This window comes from Anopheles funestus, chromosome 3RL (genome assembly GCF_943734845.2).
Source record: "Anopheles funestus chromosome 3RL, idAnoFuneDA-416_04, whole genome shotgun sequence".
Classification (NCBI taxonomy): domain Eukaryota; kingdom Metazoa; phylum Arthropoda; class Insecta; order Diptera; family Culicidae; genus Anopheles; species Anopheles funestus.
In genome coordinates this window covers 82,755,038-82,775,396 of record NC_064599.1, presented here as the reverse complement: position 1 = coordinate 82,775,396, position 20,359 = coordinate 82,755,038, and the positions used below count along the sequence as shown (strand labels likewise).

The 20,359-nt window shown below is 42.7% G+C and overlaps 2 protein-coding genes across 2 annotated transcripts; both read left to right on the top strand.

Moving 5' to 3' along the window:
- The first annotated feature begins 102 nt into the window (after window positions 1–102).
- On the top strand, window positions 103–3,903 carry LOC125771799 (zinc finger protein 883-like). The gene is made up of 8 exons (XM_049442862.1): window positions 103–283; window positions 357–1,106; window positions 1,174–1,325; window positions 1,397–1,981; window positions 2,041–2,775; window positions 2,836–3,174; window positions 3,253–3,404; window positions 3,491–3,903. Exons 4-8 carry the CDS (start codon window positions 1,844–1,846, stop codon window positions 3,714–3,716), a joined length of 1,590 nt encoding a protein of 529 aa, XP_049298819.1. The 5' UTR covers window positions 103–283; window positions 357–1,106; window positions 1,174–1,325; window positions 1,397–1,843; the 3' UTR covers window positions 3,717–3,903.
- Window positions 3,904–3,974: 71 nt separating this feature from the next.
- Window positions 3,975–6,136, top strand: LOC125771797 (zinc finger protein 3 homolog). Its single transcript, XM_049442860.1, has 5 exons — window positions 3,975–4,241; window positions 4,307–5,059; window positions 5,124–5,471; window positions 5,541–5,692; window positions 5,763–6,136. The coding sequence occupies exons 1-5, from the start codon at window positions 4,104–4,106 to the stop codon at window positions 5,995–5,997; spliced, it is 1,626 nt and encodes a 541-aa protein (XP_049298817.1). The 5' UTR covers window positions 3,975–4,103; the 3' UTR covers window positions 5,998–6,136.
- Window positions 6,137–20,359: the final 14,223 nt, after the last annotated feature.

Below are 20,359 nucleotides of genomic sequence, written 5' to 3'. Positions count from 1 at the left end.
CTTTATGTATTCTAAACTGTCGGTTCAAATCACCAGAGCTGTCAAACTACGTAAATCGTTTTGACAGCCACGATGCATCCGAAAGGAAGGGGAAGCATCTGTTGTGTACAAACATACAATTCAACAAACGGTGGTTCTGTGCGAAATGGCGAGTTTTTCACGCGAAATTAATACTATTTGTCGGCTTTGCTTATCTGCTAATATTGCCACTCTATTACCTACCTCGAAAATAATCGATTCCATGCTGACTCTTGAGGATATTGAACGATTTACGGGTATACGCGTAAGTAGTGGAAGGTGTTGCTATCGTCTCTTCTTCCTTGCAATAATATGTTTCTATTTCGATCTATTTGCAGGTGGAAGATGAAAACGTATCTTACGTTATTTGCGAAGATTGCCATAATAAGCTGCGAAAGTCTACGACGTTTCGTGCGTGCTGCATGAACAACGATGTACGATTCAGGAAAATGGTTCAAACGATGTGTGAAAAGAGCGACGAAAATTTAATAACGATTCAGGAGACAATCGTGCATCCCACAAACGTTCGTTTGGCTGTAAATAACGAACCATACAAACATGTCCTTGATAACAATTTTACAATTACATACGTCGAGTCACCGTTCGATGAACATGCAGAGGAAGTTGATGGTGTAAAGAACGATGGAAATTCTGATACTAATGAAGATGTTGTTGAAATCATTGTACAAACCGATTTGCAAACCAATCGTACCGCGTTGAACATTTCGCAAAATGAAAAGCGAAGAAAAAATGCTGCACAAAATGTTCCAAATGCCATGTCTCGTAATAAGGGGAAAAGTAAAGAGCGTAAATCGCACAAGAAATGCGATCGAAAATCCCCATTATTTAAATCAACAATCCAAAAACAGCTGTGCCCGATGTGTGGGAAGCTTGTGCAATATCTTCCCGACCACATTGTGTCGCACACGAAGGAGCAAAAGTTCGCCTGTGAGCATTGTCCAATGACATGTAGTCGCAAATCTTATTTAAAATTGCACGTGGAAGCTGTTCATCTGAAGAAGGTGGTAAAGTCTTGTGAAATATGTAATCGAGATTTTACACACATATCGGGCTACACAGCGCACATGGTTTGTACTTTAAAATCCATTTGTGTTCTGGTGAGTTTTCTCAACATTAACGATATGCATATTTCAGCGTGCGCAACATAATGTTGGAGATTGGTACGTATGTACAATATGCAACCTGAAGTTCCGCCATCCGGGTGGCTTAAGGGGACATAACAATCGTAAGCATAATGCCGATAGCAACTGCGAATGTCCAACTTGTGGGATGAAGTTTGAAGATAAGTGAGTATCATTTCATTCTTTTGAATTGCTCTAATTCATATGTTAATTCGCATGTTTTACCTTTTTCACAGGAAGGGTTTAAAGGATCATAGTAGAGTGCATTCGAACGAGAAACCGTTCGCTTGTACTTTTTGTCCAAAACGATTTAAAAGCCCTAATGCGCATAGGACCCACATGCTGATACACAAAGGTGTCGTTTTCGCATGCACTTTGTGTGATAAAAGTTATCGTTACAAAACCTTACTGAATGCGCACATGAAAAAGGTTCATTTACAAGAGAATCTTCAAAATGATCGCCATTGAAAGAATTAGCTGAATATAAATGTCCAAATAATAAATTTTAAAATCCAATAACTTTCTTTCTATTTCGAAAAAAGGGGAACAGGGTATGATCAGCAGTTAAATGTTATAGCAACTGTTCGTAGAAACGCGGCTTAAGGTCGTTAGTGAGTTTGACATTGCTTGCCATCAAAGAACGCTATGTTGTTGATGGTAAACAAATTATATTGCTGCGTGCGATGGCGAGCAATGCTTGTGAAATTAATAGCATTTGTCGGCTTTGTTTGTGCGACGACAAATGCATTTTATTTCCCATGACGTACATAATCGATTCATCGCTAACTGAAGAGGATATAGAACAATTTACAAGCCTACAGGTAAGTGTGATTGGCAGCGGCGTAATGTGTTCATTAACTTCCTCTTGGTTTGTTTACAGTTGTTTGGTGAAGAAATGACTAACCACACGATTTGTGTCGATTGCGCCAATAAGCTGAAACAGTGCGCGTTGTTTCGCACACTTTGCTTAAGCAGTGATGTCGAATTTAAGCGGCTGTTAGCGATGAGTATTGAAAACAAGGAACGTCTCCATACACAACTCGACACTGCAAGTGTGGACGCGTCAGGAGAACAGTTTAAATCTACAATAGAAGTTGTAATTGTCGATGAAGGTGACAAAAACTCCAATCTGGAGTTTGCATTGACAGATCAGCCGGTTGATAAATGTAACGCTAGTGGTAACGATTGGTCTGATGGATTCGAGCGCAGATGTGAACAGCAAACAGATAGCGTAGTTATCAAACCCCTTGAAGACGATGAGAGAAATGGTGAAGATAGCAGATGCACCAGTCTAAACATTGAGGAAGAATATAAAAAAATTTCACAGTGCAAGCAGCCGAAAGGCAAAAACCCTGTGAAAACAAACCCCACATCGGACCCTCGACGTTTCTATCGTCATTGTGAGATCTGTAAGAAGGACGTATCGGATCTAAAACGCCATGTGCTAACTCATGCGAAAGATGATAGATTCGCTTGTCCCTACTGTCCACACAAAATGGGTTTTCGAACGCATTTAAAAAAGCACATCAAGACTGTTCATCGAAGTGAAATAAGTATAGCGTGTGATGTATGTGGATTAGATTTCCTTAGTCCAATTACGCATAAGAATCATATGGTATGTATTACATACGATATGCTATAACTCAGCTTACATCTAGCATATACTTTCTTTTAGGTTTCTCAGCATGGAACGGGCGAACATGAATGTAAAACCTGTTCGAAGAAGTTTACCCACATCAGAAAATTAAACACCCATGTACGCCGTGCCCATCGCTCAAATAGGAAACAGAAGCGTCTCTGCGGCATTTGTGGCGCCATGGTCCTCAATATCCGGATGCATATGCGAAGACATACACAGGAAAAGAAGCATCCCTGTCCCCACTGTCCGATCGAAATGGTAGATCGTACAAATTTGATCCGCCACGTACAATCGGTGCACCTGCAGCAGGATGTGAAAACGTGCAATATATGCAACATAGGGTTCAAGTACCATTGCTCTTACAGATCGCACATGGTAAGTGAAGGTGTCTCGGAGATGTCAATTGCATCGTACAATAATTAACGCATTAATCTGCTTTTCTACTATTCGCAGCTTCGACTCCATGGTATTGGTAACTCAGTCGATTGTACCTTGTGTTCAAGAAAGTTCAATACTCGAACCGGATTATACAACCACATGATACGTGTGCACAGTAATGTGAGAAAATTTGAATGCGAAACTTGTGGTTCAACGTTTAAATTAAGGTAAGTATTTAATCAATTTTTAATTATCAGACATGTGTAAAATGTTTCATCATTCATTAAACTTTTAAAACTGATTCCTCTTGCAGGGTACAACTAGAAAGCCATCAGCTGGTTCATTCAACAGAAAAAAAGTTTGCTTGCAATCAATGTCCAAAACGATTTAAATTCAGTCGTGGTCGAGATTCACATCAGCTGACCCATACCGGTATCGTTTTTCCTTGTCCGCACTGTGACAAAACATATCGGTACAAAGACGCACTTAGTATGCACATCCGGCAGAAACATGTGGCAACGAAGACGACCGATTCTTAAAAGCATACAGGATTATCTTCAACTGGGTTGTGGTAGGTTGCCATTTGCAGAAACCGCAACCCGAATGACATTCAGTGTTCTGAACCACTGGATCGCCCATAATTTCTTGTGGTATGCCAATATATCGAATAGGTCTTAGTTTATAACGATTAATAACTGAAAAATACATTTTAATATGATGTTTTAATGATTTTATACTTCTATTTTTTTTTTTTGAACAAATATGTATGAACCAAGTAAAATGTACTCGATCAGCAGTTGAAGCTTATAGCAACTGTTCGTAGAAACGCGGCTTAATGTCGTTTGCGAGTTTGACATTGCTTGTTGACATTCGATGTACGACAGCACAAAATTGTTGATGGTAAACAAATTATATTGCTGCGTGCGATGGCGAACAATGTTTGTGAAATTAATAGCATTTGTCGGCTTTGTTTGTGCGACGATAATGAAGTTTTATTCCCTATGTCCTGCATAATCGATTCCTCGCTAACTGAGGACGATATAGAACGATTTACCGGCATTCAGGCAAGTAGGATTGACCACCACGGCATGATGTGTTTGTTAACAACCTACTTTTGGTTTGTTTACAGTTGTTTGAGGAAGAAAATATATCACACACCATTTGCGTCGATTGTGCCAATAAGCTTAAAAAGTGCGCCTTGTTTCGCACATTATGCTTAAGCAGTGATATAGAATTTAAGCGGCTGTTTGCGGCGTGTAATGATAGCAATGAAAAGGAATGTATTACCACAGCAGACGATGCTGCAAATGTGGAAGCGTCGGTCGAACAGTTTGAATCTACAATAGAATTTGAGATAGTAGATATAAAAAACATTGACAAAATTGAAGAATCCTCCGTCGATGAAGATGACAAAGAATCCAATGTGGAGTTTGCACTGGCAGATCGGCCGGATGATGAATGCAACACTAGCGGTAACGATTGGTCTGATGGATACGAGGGCAAATGTGAGCAGCTTATCGATGAGACCAATGGAGAAGATAAAAGATGCACCAATCTAAACATTGGGGAAGAATATGAAGAGATCAGTTCACGCAATCAGCCAAACAGAAAAACCCGTGTAAATGGAACAACCGCCAGTCCGAGGACAATTCGTAAATATCGCCGTTGCGACACCTGCGGGAAGATGGTGTCGGATCTAAAAAGTCACATGCTGAGGCATACGAAGGAAAAGAAATTCGCTTGCCCTTACTGTCCTCACAAAATGGGCATACGATCCAATTTAAACATACACATCAAGGCTGTTCATCTAAAGGAAATTTGCAAAACGTGTGAAACATGTGGAGTAGGATTCGTAAATTATAACTCCTACAAGAATCATATGGTATGGTTTTGGGAAGCGATATGCTAAAACATTGGCTTACTTTGCCCTGATTATTTCCTTTTAGGCATCTCAGCATAGCACGGGCGAATATGAATGTGAAACATGTTCGAAGAAGTTTTCACACGTAAGAACTTACAACATCCATATACGGCGCTACCATAAAACGGATCGAATAAAAAAGAAACCGAAGCAACTCTGTGGCACTTGTGGCGCCATGGTCACCAATATCGCTTCGCACATGCAAATTCATACACAGGAAAAGAAGCATCCCTGTCCCCACTGTCCGATCGAAATGGTAGATCGTACTAATTTGATCCGCCACATACATTCGGTGCACCTGCAGAAGGAGGTGAAATCGTGCGATATATGCAACATAGGGTTCAAGTATCCTAGCTCTCACAGGTCGCACATGGTACGTGTAGGTACCCCCGGTTAAGGAGGAACAACTAAACATATGAATCTGCTTTCCGACTATTCGCAGCTCCGAGTCCATGGTATTGGTAACACATTCGATTGCAATGAATGTTCGAAAAAGTTCAATCATCGTAGCGGATTACGAAGCCACAAGGCACGTGTGCACAGTAACGAAAGAAAATATGAATGTGATGCCTGTGGTAAACTGTTCAAGGTGAAGTAAGTATTGGAGAAATGCATAAAACTATTGAACATTTGTTTAACAATTGCAACTGATTCGCTCCTGTAGGTCGAGCTTGATAAAGCACCAGCTGGTACACTCAACCGAACAGCCTTATGCGTGCAATCAGTGTCCAAAACGATTTAAGAGCAGACATGGTCGAAATTCACATCAGCTGACCCACAGCGGTATTGTTTTCACTTGTCCGCACTGTGAAAAAACCTATCGGTACAAAGATGTGCTTGGTATTCACATCCGACAGAACCATCCGGAAGCGAAGACGGAACCTGTAGCACCCCAATGAGGCCTAACTTCAATGAGGATTTGGTACATGTTAACAGTACGTTTGTACTGCTGTGATCCTATTGTCTCACTATCTAAGTACCCTAGTATACAGTATATGACTATTATGCTAATATAATATCAAGTATGATCAAGACGAATGACTAAGTGGAAAAATGCATTAGTCTCTTTCACTTCCGAAATATCCAAAACGAATCATCATATTGAAATACATTATTAACAGAAACAGGACGCTTCCAAAGTAATGGAACTGTTGCTATAGCTGTTCCTGCTCCCACCGATCCAAGGTAATCTTTTAGTAAAATATTATGATGTTAACAATAAAACTAACTGCCACAGCTCACATATCGGAAACGAACCGACTGCATCCAAATGCAGATACGCTCTGCAGGGACGTTCTCATTCATCGCGCAGCACGAAGTGCGGCTGTCATCGTTTCGCAGGAAACATCTTAAACGGCGCGTTTAACAATTTAATCAAACTGACCTCCGTACGATCGCAATCCAGCCAATCGTCCGTAGCATGGTTTCATCGACAGTCCCAACCGTGTGTGTGTTTTGTCGTTCTGACGCCAGATAATCAAACCCATCGTCATGCGAACAAACGTACCATTCCACTTGGTGTGCAAAAATCGCTCTTCCCAAACACCAAAACGGCCACAAAACGTAGCGGCTGACCGTGATGGCCCATTAAAATCAATCAAAATGAAAGATCGCATATATAGCAGTAAATTTTGCGATTTAATGATTGCACGAATGTGCATTGGTTGGCTGCATTCAGGCGTTGCGGGAGAGTTCCAAGGCAGTGAATTTAACCCGCAGGCCGATCTGTGCATCCGTTTATTGGCCGTTAATGTGATGGCTGACTGGCCGACACCGATTTGCAAAAGGTGTCTGGGGTTTGAACGCTTCTCAACTGCTTGGTGCATCGGTGTCAAATTTTGATGTCCCACCAGACTGACCTCCACCGTGTGGCCGGCTGAAGGAACATTGGATGAGAACGAAGCGAAAGGGGGAAAGTGCGGGGACCAGAACAAGCGCAAAACAAGACATCCCATTGGCATGGTGCAGGTCAAAACGCAAAACTCCAACTAATTACGTTGATCGTGAGTCTTTAAATCGTCACTCGGTGGGTATCGTTGATGGGGGGCTTGTTTGCAGCGATACATGATTCCTGATTGAACCATCAGTAGTAGTAGGTATGATTATTCTTTCTTGTGGTGCTGATTTGTTTTGGGACCGGAGGCCCATAAAGCGTTGTCCATAACAGGCGTACAGCCGTTAAAAGCTTGACCGCAATCAAGCTTTTGTCGATGTTAGCAAACTCTCCAAATTGCGTTGAGTTCAAAATGATGAACTTCCATTTCAATAATTCTCACACCACACTTAAAGCACGTATTTGTTTGCCGTTTTTGTTTCAGGTAGTCATCAACAGTAATCAATTAACGATGCGGAAAGAAACGTATCAAGCGCTAATGCTAAGATGTCCCATCTTAAGTGTCGAATGATTCAGTGCACCCACGCAAGATATCTGTGGAACTTGGGGCCCCAAAGACGTCATCAGATCATAAGCACCGGTTTTTTAAATTTCCAAAATTTATCAATTTGAAATAAAGAACCCCATGGCCATTGCGAAAAATTTATCAAACAAATTAAACCTCGACCGCGCAAATGTGGTAATGTTATTCATATCCCACAAAATCAACCAGCTTTTCCACACAAGAGGCCAAATTCACACACACACACATCTTGCTCGCTAACCTAACGCAACTAACGCTACTCACCTAACCTCAAACTGCTCGCGTTCCCGCGCAAGAAAAGCTTCCCCAGCTGACCCCAAGAACTGCACACACTGTGATTTCACGTTTCACTACCGAAATGCAAGAAGGTTACGCACTAAATGCGCCGATTTTGCACTAAACACCATTAATGTGAATTATAAATACATAATTGCACGCACTTGAAACCTGGTTACACAACTGCATCCAATCGTCCTCGCTGTTAGTACACGAATGCGTGGTCTTTCGATGCGTCCGTAACCCGAGCAACAGTGAGCTTGTGCATTGGTGTTTGTGTCACAGCTTATCTGACACTTGTCAACTTCGGATAACGGTAAAATCACCGATAAGCCATCGCTGCTGTTTACCGCCAAAAATGTTTTTTTTTATTTGACGATTTAAATCTTTCATTTATAACGTGGCTGCCAACACAGTTCGGCCGAACGCCATCGTTCTTGTACAATGTGCCAAACTCATCACCCGCTATCAGGTCCACTTTTGCTTTTTTAAATTGATGATATTGCTTTAATTACGGACTTTATTAATTAAGCGGCATAAAAAAATCCACTCAACCGGCAGTTAGATCTTATTTTTACGAAATTCCTCTGCAGCATCCTGCTGTAAGGATTTATGTTGCTGCCCAACCCCCAGTGGGAGATAAACATAGGGGCGGAGGGAACGGTCGCGAGGAGCCTCGCCGGTTCGGGGAGCCTCGTCGTTCGGTTATACCGTTCCTATAAGCATCCTTCCCAGTAACCGTCTCCTAAGGGTCTCGCGAGGAGAAGAGCATAGAAAACTTTAGTTTATTTTAGAAATGTGCTACGACAGGGGCATTTCAGGAGCACCAGGGTAACTTCTAAAGTCCAGAGAGCCTCAAAGTTGTTATCGGGGGCCTTCAAAACATGCTCCCTACCCGCTCAGTAGTTTAGAAATCAGTAATCCGCAGTGTATTTATTCTAGCATTGCACATGACCACCCTCTTCCCCCGGTTCCAAGGGTTGCAGTTAGGGTCTCTAAAAAAGAATCACCATTCGGCCAGCAATTTTGAAATCAGAAACATTCCCCCTCCCTCCAATGCAAAATAACACAGACCATTTTTAGTTTTGAGTCCCCAAATACCATGGAGGCCGCTTAGGGCCTCCACTGCCAACGCCAATTATTCATGAAGACCCACACCACCCACCCATTGATATAACTCTGCAATTCTTGTTGGAAGCCCCAAATCCGATGTCGCTTCGTTTCATCGTCAATTAACACGTCATGCGCACCTTGAGCAGCTTAACTTCGCACTCCAATGTGAGACCCTTTGTCTGTTCCCGGGGCCCATCTGTACGCTTGTTCGATCTTGTCGCCATATTTCCCCTAAAGGATGATGTTACTAAATCATTACTAAGTACGTGAATGGGAAGCAGCGTGGTTTTAATCTTATTGCCGCTTCCTTCCTACCGCAGAGGGTGGTTGATCGTAAGGGCACAACAACAAAAAAACGCTTGGTGCTCCCGGAATTTGTAAAGCTTTCAAACAACGCTCAACAAAAACCAACAAACCAAACTTCACGCCCGGCGCATTCACGAAGGTTCGGAAGCTGACGCCCTGCTGTGCGCATCTTGTTTCCGGGATATCCTGCGGATTCGGTTGCGATGCACAAACGAGTCCAAGAAATTCTCTTAATATCAACACCACTTTGGTTTTTGGTGTGCTAAAGATCGCGTTACTTTCCTGCCTTTCCGAACCAGAAACGAATGGAGATGATGGCCGGTTGCAATGTAGCAATGTTCAATACAGGGTATCATGTGCAAATCGGAGGATGGGGTTTTTTTTGTATGTCTCTTTTTGCGTTGTGCGCACGTAATCGTACTCTCATAAATCTAGATAAAAAATGACATTACACGACACAAGCTTACCGGGCGCACATACGCAGCCGGTCAGAGCATTAAGGCGCACGCGTATAATGTGAACGCAGGCGTACGGAATCACGATCGATTTCTGGTTGGAATCCTTTCGGGTACAGGGTGAACACTGTCGGCACACTAATTTTAACACCTTCAGAAGCGCTTGCCATGGTGTTCCCGCTGGTATGCTACTCAAAGTCTTCCACTCGTGTTAAAATGGTTGACTGAGAGCAGGCGCAAAAATCGGCTCCCAATCGGCTTCACTGCTGCCAGGTCCATGATGATGGGAAATAAATTATGTTTTATGAATTAATGGAATCGTAACGATAGCGCGCTTCCATGTGGAAAGAGCACGAGAGAACACTGATTATTGAGATGTTTTTTTCCCGTGCGATAAGAAGCTGGCCATTCCGGCTGGTTCGAGCAGCAAAACTAAAGCTTGGAAGTTGGTGACAACCGTGAATAAATTACGCGTCCTTTGTGGATAAATTATGCTCATTACACGGTGCGAGTTGTGGTTGTTTATCTTGTGGATCTTCACTTCATGCGCGGTTGTCAACTAGCTCGTTTAGTACCTGATTTAGTGACACGTGGAGCTAATGTTTTGTCTTCAACGGTGGAACGGTGCTAACTTTGAGGAACACTTTTTGTGTGGATAATAGTTGCCTATTCTGCTAATTGATTCGTCTAAATCCCAAAATTTAAGATCATTCACGATCATGAGTTATTAATTTGCAAACGTTTAATTAACGTTTAATTATCACATCCGGGTAAACCAGATTGTCGCGACAAGCGTGCGAAAACTTGCCGATACTACTGTACCAACATTATTAATGCTAGTTTATTTGCTTGGCGTATCGTTTATTTAGTTACTTCGGAACGTTCGTTAACTTTCAGAATTAATCTCCGGCAGCCTAATTTATGCTTACTATGCTCGGAGATGAGTCTCACCTACTTTCTTCTCTTTGAGTTAAACATTTGATGAAGAAGTTGGATGAAATTTATAAGCGACGAACCTCAAATGTGGTTTTGTTGGGTTTTGTGTCGGCTTTTTTTCGGGTTTTGCTTTCAACAAAAGAAAATTCTAACCGCTACGATGCCAGTCTAAGCTCAATATATAAGAATATAGACACGAGAACCAGTGATGCACGGCACCGAAATTTGTGTGAAGTTGAAATTTATCACCGAACGAACAGCCATTAATGGTCACCGGTTGATTATCTCTGCCCATTAATAAATTAGACGTAGAGCGTTCAAACATTGGCGCGGAGGACTCAGCAAACACTTGCAGCGTTTGACTAGTCTCGTACGTTGTGGAGTTGTGTTGTGTTACGATCATTTTGATAGAAAAGCCGCGTGCCTTTTTTTTGGTTATCCACCTGAATTTCCTGAATTCCCTCGCGAGACACGATCGCGACAAATCATCCATTTTTACGCGATCATTTACGCGTCAGGAGTGGATCTAGTGAAAGTCACCTGAGCTAATCTCGCTGGAAGCAATCATCGCCATTATCTGCTCCGCAACATTTTGTCGCTTACCTATCAGATGTCATCCGTGCGTTGGAAGCGTGAAAATTGCTCCAAAATCACACTAATCCGCTCACCAATCTCGGCCGGATTATCAGATGATCCTTTCCGTTACCGTTGCTGATATGTTAACTGGTACGGTAAGCGTGAAGAAAAAAAGCTGACGATCACTATTGCTACTCTATCGGTCGAGTGGAAAACCGCACTCCAACCACAGACAGCTTACGGCGTTTGGCTCGGGATTCGAACCGGCAAACGTACGCTAACGGGCAAATTATGCAAATGTGTTCCTCTTCACTTGATCCCGGTGTGCACTCTGAAGCCGTTCGCAGAAGTAGAAGAAAAAGAAATAAAAGCCACCGAGATCGTCTCGTTTGTCGCATCCGCGAAATTGTTGTTAAAGTGATACAGACGTGGTGAAGTATCAAAAAAAAATCGCAGAGTCACTGCAGTCAAACATTAGGCCAGGAAATTTATGCCTAAATTAGGGGACATTTGTTTGTGGCCGATTTGCGTTCACTTTTGCGGAATGTTTTTCTTGTTTCGCTGTTTTTCGTTGCTTTCGGTCTCTTGCACCTTAATGCTGGCCAATGCTATCAGGTGAGCTAATGTGTGTCGCCCGTCGGATCATACGTATCGGGATCGATTTGGATGCGTGATGATCCGCTTCCGCCGTGTCGGTGGATCGCGTGAAAATGAGTTGCAAAACTGGCCAACTCAACCGTCACAGCTCGTTGACACTTCATACAGTGAAGTTTGCGTTTGTGCGCTTTAGCCTTGCGGCGTTACCAGTGTTTTTGGTGTCTTTTTCTTTTGCGGGATTTTAGTCGATGAATCATAAGTGTTTGCTTTTGGATGCATCTTATCAAGTATTTTTTGTTACTTTTTAAACTTTTTTGCTTCTTGGCCTAAAAGGTCCTTCAAGGTTATGACAACCATTTTCTCTTGATCTTGGTTTTGATAGTGACTGATCTCTCATTCTACCTCACAAATCACTCTATATAGCCAAGAAGCTAAGATTTCTGGGTCAAATTTTGAAAGAAAAGCATTAAAACATGGGCACTAGACACTAGATGATGATCTCATATTTAAAAATCATATCTTATGGTGTCCTTCTTACGTTTATGTCTGTTCTGTAACGCAATAATATTCTTTGAAGATAAATTATGCTTAGACAATGCACTTAAGCTGCTTCTTTTGAACACCCCGACAACGAAAGGCATTAAGTTCCAATTTCGGAGCACTACCCGAAACTAATCGCTGCCTACTGTCGGTCGATTTATCAGCCGCGAAACGACTGTGGCTCTTGTTTTCTAGCGCCAACCGCTTGATTGAGCCATCCACGCTAGGCGAGTGTCAGTGTTTCCACCATTTTCCAACCAATTGGTAACCGCTTAACGTACGGTGCCACGCTAGGTGTCTTATCAGCACGGTTAGAAACGGTGCCCATTATCATCCGTACCCGATCCGGTGTGGATCGAAGTGGACCTCTAACTGATGATGACTCTATTTCGTTCGGTGCCGAGTTGACACGGCTGGTTGTCACACGACATGCAGATTCAAGCGTTATCGAAAAGACCTTTTAGGCAACCGATCGCGCCTCGAAACACATTCCGATCGGTGGACCAGTGGAATCGATCGAGGATTGGGTTCGCCTACGCATACGAGCCAGAGCCAGGGTACATCGCGCGGACACGATTTGTGTGCTCGTTTTGGAAAACGGTCTATGAGCATTGACCGGTTGCGGATGAAGTGGTCTCGAAAACAAAACCAAAACAAAAAAAAATTGTTCCCCGACAAGGCAAGAAAGGGTGGATAAGATGAGAGTGTGAATATGCATGAGAAATCTCGTAATTTATGACACATTAAATGTCACCAGGATTGTGTTGGATGTTTGTTATTATTGTTGTTAAAGAAAGGAAAACGAGGGAAAGAAAAGACACAGGACGAGAATGGGGAAGAAGAAAAAAAGAGGAACGTTATCAATTTAATTAGGCGGCTTTGGGTGCCTTCGGATCGGGCCCGGTTAAGCATGGCAGAGGAAAACACACAATGGCAGGCGGAAGATAAAACAAACACCAAATTAGAGGCACACAGTAACAGCAACACCAACAAACGAAAATGGGCACGCTGAGGATGCAGGAATTATGGGTTTTTTCCGATTATGGGAGCAGGGAACCGATTCAGTGGATCCTCAGGGCTAATGCTTATCTATTGAGTAAACTTTAGGATACCAGAAGGATTGATCTACAAATTATTGGCTCGCTTCGGAACCGGTGGTTTTGAAGTAAGTTATGTGATCGTATACAGAAGAACTGGTGGTTATCGTTCGTACTAACTGCTTTAGATTTCGGTGAATGAGTAGAGGGTGTTTTTGTTTTATTGAAACTTTTCCTCTTATTTAATGTTTCCCTAAACAAAATCTAAAAACTGGTATGATGAAAGCTTTGTTAGCATACAAATAATAAATCAATTATTTTTTTCAATTAATCATCGGTAGACTCGATCCAGTGACTTGTTATGTGATTCGAAAAAGATGGAAATTTTAGTGTTTTTTTTATTAAAAAATAAATGCGAATTAAATGTTAAAATAAATAGCAAATAACAGTCTTATTAGCTAGTTAATTTCAAATAATAATAAAAGTTCAAACTCAAGATGGATTAAATATTCCAAAAAACCGTTAGGAGCATTGCGTTGACAGCGGACAATGAGCGTGTAATAAATTAATCTCACCACGTGCACGGATCCGTTTCATTTTGGACGAACGAAACAAAACCCCCCGTCCAGTGAAATGGAGCGAAGTATGAAATGCGCAAAGAAAGCAGCAGTAATGATTATTGGAAAAGGAATGGAACAACAACAAAAATCACGGAATCACGCCACGATCGCGGAACAAACGCGCCGCAACTAATCGATATGAGCTGTGTTGAAAACATATTTTCCCTCCAATTCCGATTGGATATGATTACACAGATTTAGTGAAATGTTGCCAACTCATCCGAATCTCTGACAAACGGTGATGCAAAAATAAAAGGGCAAAGAATAAGAAAATGAGCCATCCAGACCGGGTCCGGGGGCGCAATAATAGGTTGTTTCGTGTGCGATTGTGTGTGAGCGCGCGCGTCCGCGTAGGACGCACGCGTGAAGCGTAGGTGTACGCGGCGGACACAGCAGTTTTCGGTAGCGTGTTTCGGACATTTCTGCGCAACAGTTTGGAATGTTGATTGTAATGGTTGTGCGTGCGCCGCAGGAATCCGATCGATCCGGGTACAAGCGCAAACTCGCAGTCAATTGGAGTTTTGTCAGATGTGAAGGTTTGGTGAATGTACGCTGACCACATCATCGCGCCGATTATGCATAGTACATGTCGTTGGGCTTAGTTGCAGAGTAGATGATTTCATTTAAAGAATTAAGCTCCTGTTCATAGAGATTCAGTACCTTTAACCAATTGACGACGATCAACGATCAACTCCTGGATGAGCTCATGGATCCTTGAGAAATGTATCATTTCCATGATGCTGTACATATGGCCTATATGATATACATTTGAAACACCCATCATCTCTTGACAAGCAGAAAGGAAGCTCATGCTCGTGTAAAGATTTTTTTCTTCTCTTTTTTTCGTACCTACGACTCATCAAACGTCAGCTTCAGGTCACTAGCATTCATGTTCAAATGCACTCCAATATGGGGCAGGCATGCACCTCTTTGGCGTTGTGGTGTTACTCGATATCTCGCCTATAGTGGAAACAATCGTTTCCAGCAGTATTCCAACCCCGGTACCTATATAGCCGGTTTCATAAATCAAAACAGGCGTCAGATTTTCACCGAAACGAACGAAAAGGGTGTTAAAAATGTTAAGCGCAACCATTCGGTTCTCCCCCAAAGGGGGAATGGGAGCAATAGAAAGGCACGTCAGCAATATACAATAATCGATACGAAGGGAACCCGCAAGATTTCGCGGTTTGAAATTTGAACTCCTTTTTGCCTGCTTCCCTGCGCACTCACACAGATCATCTGTTCCGTGCTTCAGCTGACGTCGTTTCTCCCCGGAACGCATCAAATCATCATACGCTCCGAGAAGGGCCTTTGGTGGGCTTCATTGCCAAAAAAAGGAAAACAAAACAAAAAATCCAACTTCCCTACCAAGTTGTCCAAGTTTTGGTTCAGTTCCGTCTGTGATGTGATGTCAGTTGAAGAGTGAAAGAGAGAGAGAGAGAGTGAGCGGGTTGCCTCCCTTAAAAGTGCCAAAATTAGCGAACGTTGCGCAAGCACATGTTTATACTGACATTAATTAATCACCGTCGCACAATTTTTGGGGTGCATATAGTCGATGGACGAGCGAAGGAGATACGGGTGAGCGTGGCCAAATGTCTAGAGTGGAGTATGGCGTTTTGCTTGGGTTATTGAATATTGTCGGAAGAAAAGGGAGAATTATGAGAAAGGATACGGCAAGTAACTAACGCACTAACGCACGAATGTACAACGTTTTTTTGTTAAAGTTCTTGAAATAGGACCGGTTCCAATTTCTTGGAAAGCGTTTCAAGGTCAAGACCAGCTATAGTCTATTGAAGGACATTCCTGTACATCGTAGTTGGTTCTAGTTTACTAGTTTTGGAATGAGTTTGTTTTTGAAATTAAAATTAAAAATTGTCAGTAATAACTTGAACTTAAATGAGATTAATATTGTTTTAATGATGTCTAATTGAAATAAATAATTCAAGTAATTCTGGCGACAAATAGCCAAATATGTGTCACCCTGTGCCAAGTCCTTTGGATGTTATTGAACAGCCTGTTAGTACCAAACCTAGTCTAGAATTCGGAAACCTGACCCAATTTCCTAGAAATAGGCGTCTTTTTGATCAATTTTAAAGTTCATTGACAAAAAATAGCTTCACCTTTGATGAAACTTTATCCCTCAACCGTTCTGTGGGAACAGTTCCCTTTTCGCAGATGCCTTTCGTATGACTTTACGAGCATCGTCTTGTTATCCCGAGTCGTAAAACAAACAAAAAAAGGAGAAAAGACTCCGTATCGTAAAACTTCCGTCCGCTGGGTTTGGGAACTCGCTGTGTTTTGCAAATCGTGCGAAACGATTTCGTTAATGATTTTGTGCAGCAAATTTGCAAACACGTTGTTTAAACCAATGTTTGGAATCCTTACGATGGATCCCGTAAGTAGTGAACCCGCGAAGAAGATATCCGTTTGTCATATAACACAACATTTCGGTTGGGCGGTGTTTAACCAAGGTGATTGGTGATTTGGGATGGCTGTAAAATAATCTCTCCACGGGTAGCCGAGTGCAATGGGTCCCAACGGAACAATTTCGCCGACAAGGTTAGTCAAAAGCCAAAAGGCTTTGAGGGTGATCGAGCGAGGGCCTCGAGCTATTGTGGCAACCTTTCAACCTTCTTCACGAGAAGGTGAGACAAGGAGAAAACTGCTCCTCGAAATAACCAAACAACAACCGTTTTTTTCCTGAACACGATTTAAGATTATTAACCAGACTAATAGAATTTTTATGAACTCATTAGCCCAGGGTGGCGAAGAGGATGGTAAAAGATAAACTGTATGTTCACTAGAAAGTTGACCACGGATCATGGGTAAGGAAGGTAAGAGTTTCCCCTGAAAAGCGGTCGTTTCAGATTGGAGTTTTGGGAAGTTGCTCATGCTCGGAATCTTGTTTTGGTCTTTTCTGGGAGTTGGCTAGATGCTGCCCTGGACAGGAGACTGATGAGTGAAGAATTTATGTCTTTTCAGGGTACTAAGAAATTGGGTGCGATTTAATTTCACCCTTTGCGAGTGGGAGGCTGTACGTGTGCGCATTTTTGTGAGTCAACGAAAACTCGTACGCACACACACACACACGCTGGGCGTACATAAAACGAAAGGCGATCAAAGGCCGAGTGACGTGCAATGAGGCGAAAACAATAATAATAAAACACCAAACGGCAAAAGCACAACGGAACGCATCCACAAACACAGGGTGTAAAGAGTGAAAATGGAAGAAGGATAAAAAACGGAGTGGAGAATAAATGTACAGGACTCATCGAAATGGTCTTAGCGTGGCTTTAGGTTTGGATTTTATTTTTATTTCTTAATTTTTAATAGTTCTCCTCGTTCGTTCGAAGTTCCAAGGAGCGATGGGGTGCGAGAGATCGGTAGCGTTGATGGTGGATGATGTGAAGGGGTAGTAGCACTGTCGCTTCTGAAAGCCTGACGATGACCAAATGGGGCGCCTCCATTCGATGCACAGTGTTAATAGTCGATGTTCCTTGTGGTCAACAGTGAGAATAGGTGAATTTGTTACCATTATTGTTTTTGTAATACTAGCTCGTTATATCAGCAGTATCAGAAGGCAAAATTCAAACAATGAATAAAGATTTAAATCTTTCTCTAAATTATACCAAATAACAAGAGAAGAAAGTAAATAGATTATCAAATCGATAACTATCGCGTGTTTTGTATGGTGATGAGCAGCAAATAATTCACTCTTGTCCTATCACCGTGGGTTTCGCTCACTGTGTCAGCCATCGAACAGCAACCCCGTCTCGCTATATGTACGCCACGTGAATGTGTGTTTCGTACTAACGAAAACGGTTCCGAGACGAAAAGCCCGAAACGTCCACCTCACGAGACGGAAGGCGATCGTAAAAAGTGACCATATTCATTCCGTTTCCACCATGGTTACATGCCACATGTTGAACAAGCAAACTTTATCAGCATCTAAATAAATAAAAAAAACGCACCGTTGTTGGAAGGGGATCATGGCGACGGGAACGGCAGGGTTGATAGAAGCCGTTTGAGCATTCCCGAAGAGGTGCCAATGGATTTTTTCCCTCTTCTCAAACTGGATCTGGATCGGTTTCCTCCGGTGGAGTGAAGATGTTTAATTTAAGCGCAGGTAGGAATGATTCACCACATTCACAGCCTGTTGCTTCTACTTTTCCCCTTCACCCCTCCCCTTCCCATTCGATTTCATTAATTTCCCCCTGCCCAAGGATGTGAGATACAAAGTGTCGCATTTGCCGATCAAATCCACCCATGTACGGGTTGATGCTTCTTCATCGTTGATTTGCAGGGCTGCTAATTTGCGCCTTGCCATAGTTTAATGGTGATTGTTTTCACGAGCGATCGCGCGTTAGCTTGCACCGATAGTTAGGGCCTGGCCAGTTAGGCCGAGCCCGTATGTAGCGCTTTCGTATTTAGGTGTTTTTAATGTGCTTTCCGTGAAACAATCCAGCGCGAGTGAAGCGCTTTAATTTGATTCGATGTTCAAATTAGTTTGCCCCCCTTGGCTGCTTTTGAGGGGCAGCCAAAAACCAGTGGTATGAGTGTGGTAAAAAGCATTTCCACGGAAACGCAACATTTCGTATCGCAACACTTCATCTTGTTGTGCGAAGCGAACACTCCCGGTCACTGGTTAAAGACGATATTATAAAGGTGTTGAAATTTAACTTCTTAATTATTTATTTCAGATTTATAAGCACACCACAACGCAGCCGGCACGGTGAAGACAGTTGGACATTAAAACAGTCTCACCACCGGAGTCTGGATGCGGTTGGATCGAGCAATGAGAACGGCGGAAGAGAAGGAGAAAGAGAGAAAGAGAGAGACAAATAGCTGCCAACCATCGGCAGCAGTCGCCGCTGCCAAGCTTAAGCCACAAGACAAACCAAATCAACAAATTAAGAAATAAAACAGCCATAATCAGTCTCGGGGTCCAGTTGCGAGGTTCGTCGCGGGGACGCTCGCCGAAGTCTCCGCATGCTGTCGAAGGAAAGCGTGCTGCAGCGCAGTTACTGAAAGCTCAACGGTTCTCTTATCTGTTTTCTGTTCTCATTTTCGTCGTTTCGTGTCCTGCCGTCCGGCCGCATTTCCACCGTTGCCGAAAGCCCCGAAAGGATTCCGGGTATAGTTTGATCTCGGGCAGTGTGGAAAGATTTGCGTGCTCTATTAGACACGAACCTTCTCGCTTGCTGTGAAACGTTCATCGGCGACACAAATCGTACGGACCAGATTCCGTGTGTGTGTGTGTGAGTAGGGTGTAGGAAAATAACAACATCTGGGAAGGCAACTAATCGAGCCCCTCCCGTACCCTTACATCGAACCTACCCTCATCCATTTCGGAGGCAATAATTCACTGAAAACAAATAAAGTTGCTCTAAACGTCGGAAGTTTGGAAGCGTCGGGTTCGAGGTGCGTTGCTATGCTCACTTTACATCCCGCTAACCGGTCGGAAAAAGCAACCCGATCGAGGGCTAACAGATTATCTAGCAAACGGGTGGAATGCGCTTCACACCGGCAACAAACATCGGTACGATCAGTCGCGCGGACAGTTTTCATTACATTTTTATGTTAATTTCTCGCTAACTCAATTAATTAATTCCCCGCGAGGTTCACATTCTAATCAATTAAGCCCAATAGGGTTCTGTTCGCGGCGTGTGAGATTCGTGCTCGAGCCTGACCGGTGTCTAGTCGAGGGTTTCGTTTGCTACACGTCGGAATTCTTGTGCGATCCTGTGTGCACTGTTTGCAAGCTGTTTTCTAATTTACGTCATGCAGATTAAGGCAAAGGTGTGAAGTTGATGGTGTTGCAAACACCCGTTAGCACCTATTCGCACTTAAAAACGGTCAGCAAATGGAGCTTATGTGGCAAAAAAGGAAGCATTTTAATTGCTGTAATTGTTATTACGATGAATAGTTACCGTTTAACAAGTGCAATCGAAGTTGCAAACAATTCATAACACTCAAGAAAAAGGTTTATTGTTTAAATGATTTTTTTTAAATATCTCCCCCACCGAAACACACAATTGTTGCAAATACTGCATGGCTGGTGGTAATAAAACATAGTTTTAATTTTGCTGTCCGTATCGTTGAAACTATTCACAATAAATGTAACACTGTACCATCAAAGGATTTTCTTCTTTTCGTATCCTTTTCGATTGGTACCATCCGCACACTGACTGGCGATAAAATCCAATTAATTATCATCCGTGATGGGTACGCGTAATGAGTCCGCCCGTCATCGCCTCGAAACATGGGAACTCACCACACCATGATCGATCGATCAGCACCCATCTTGATCGGTGATCGCGTTCGCCGCCGCACGCCGTTGTCGATCGTCCTTATCTACACCCAGCGCATCAGTGTCCGTTGATGTTTG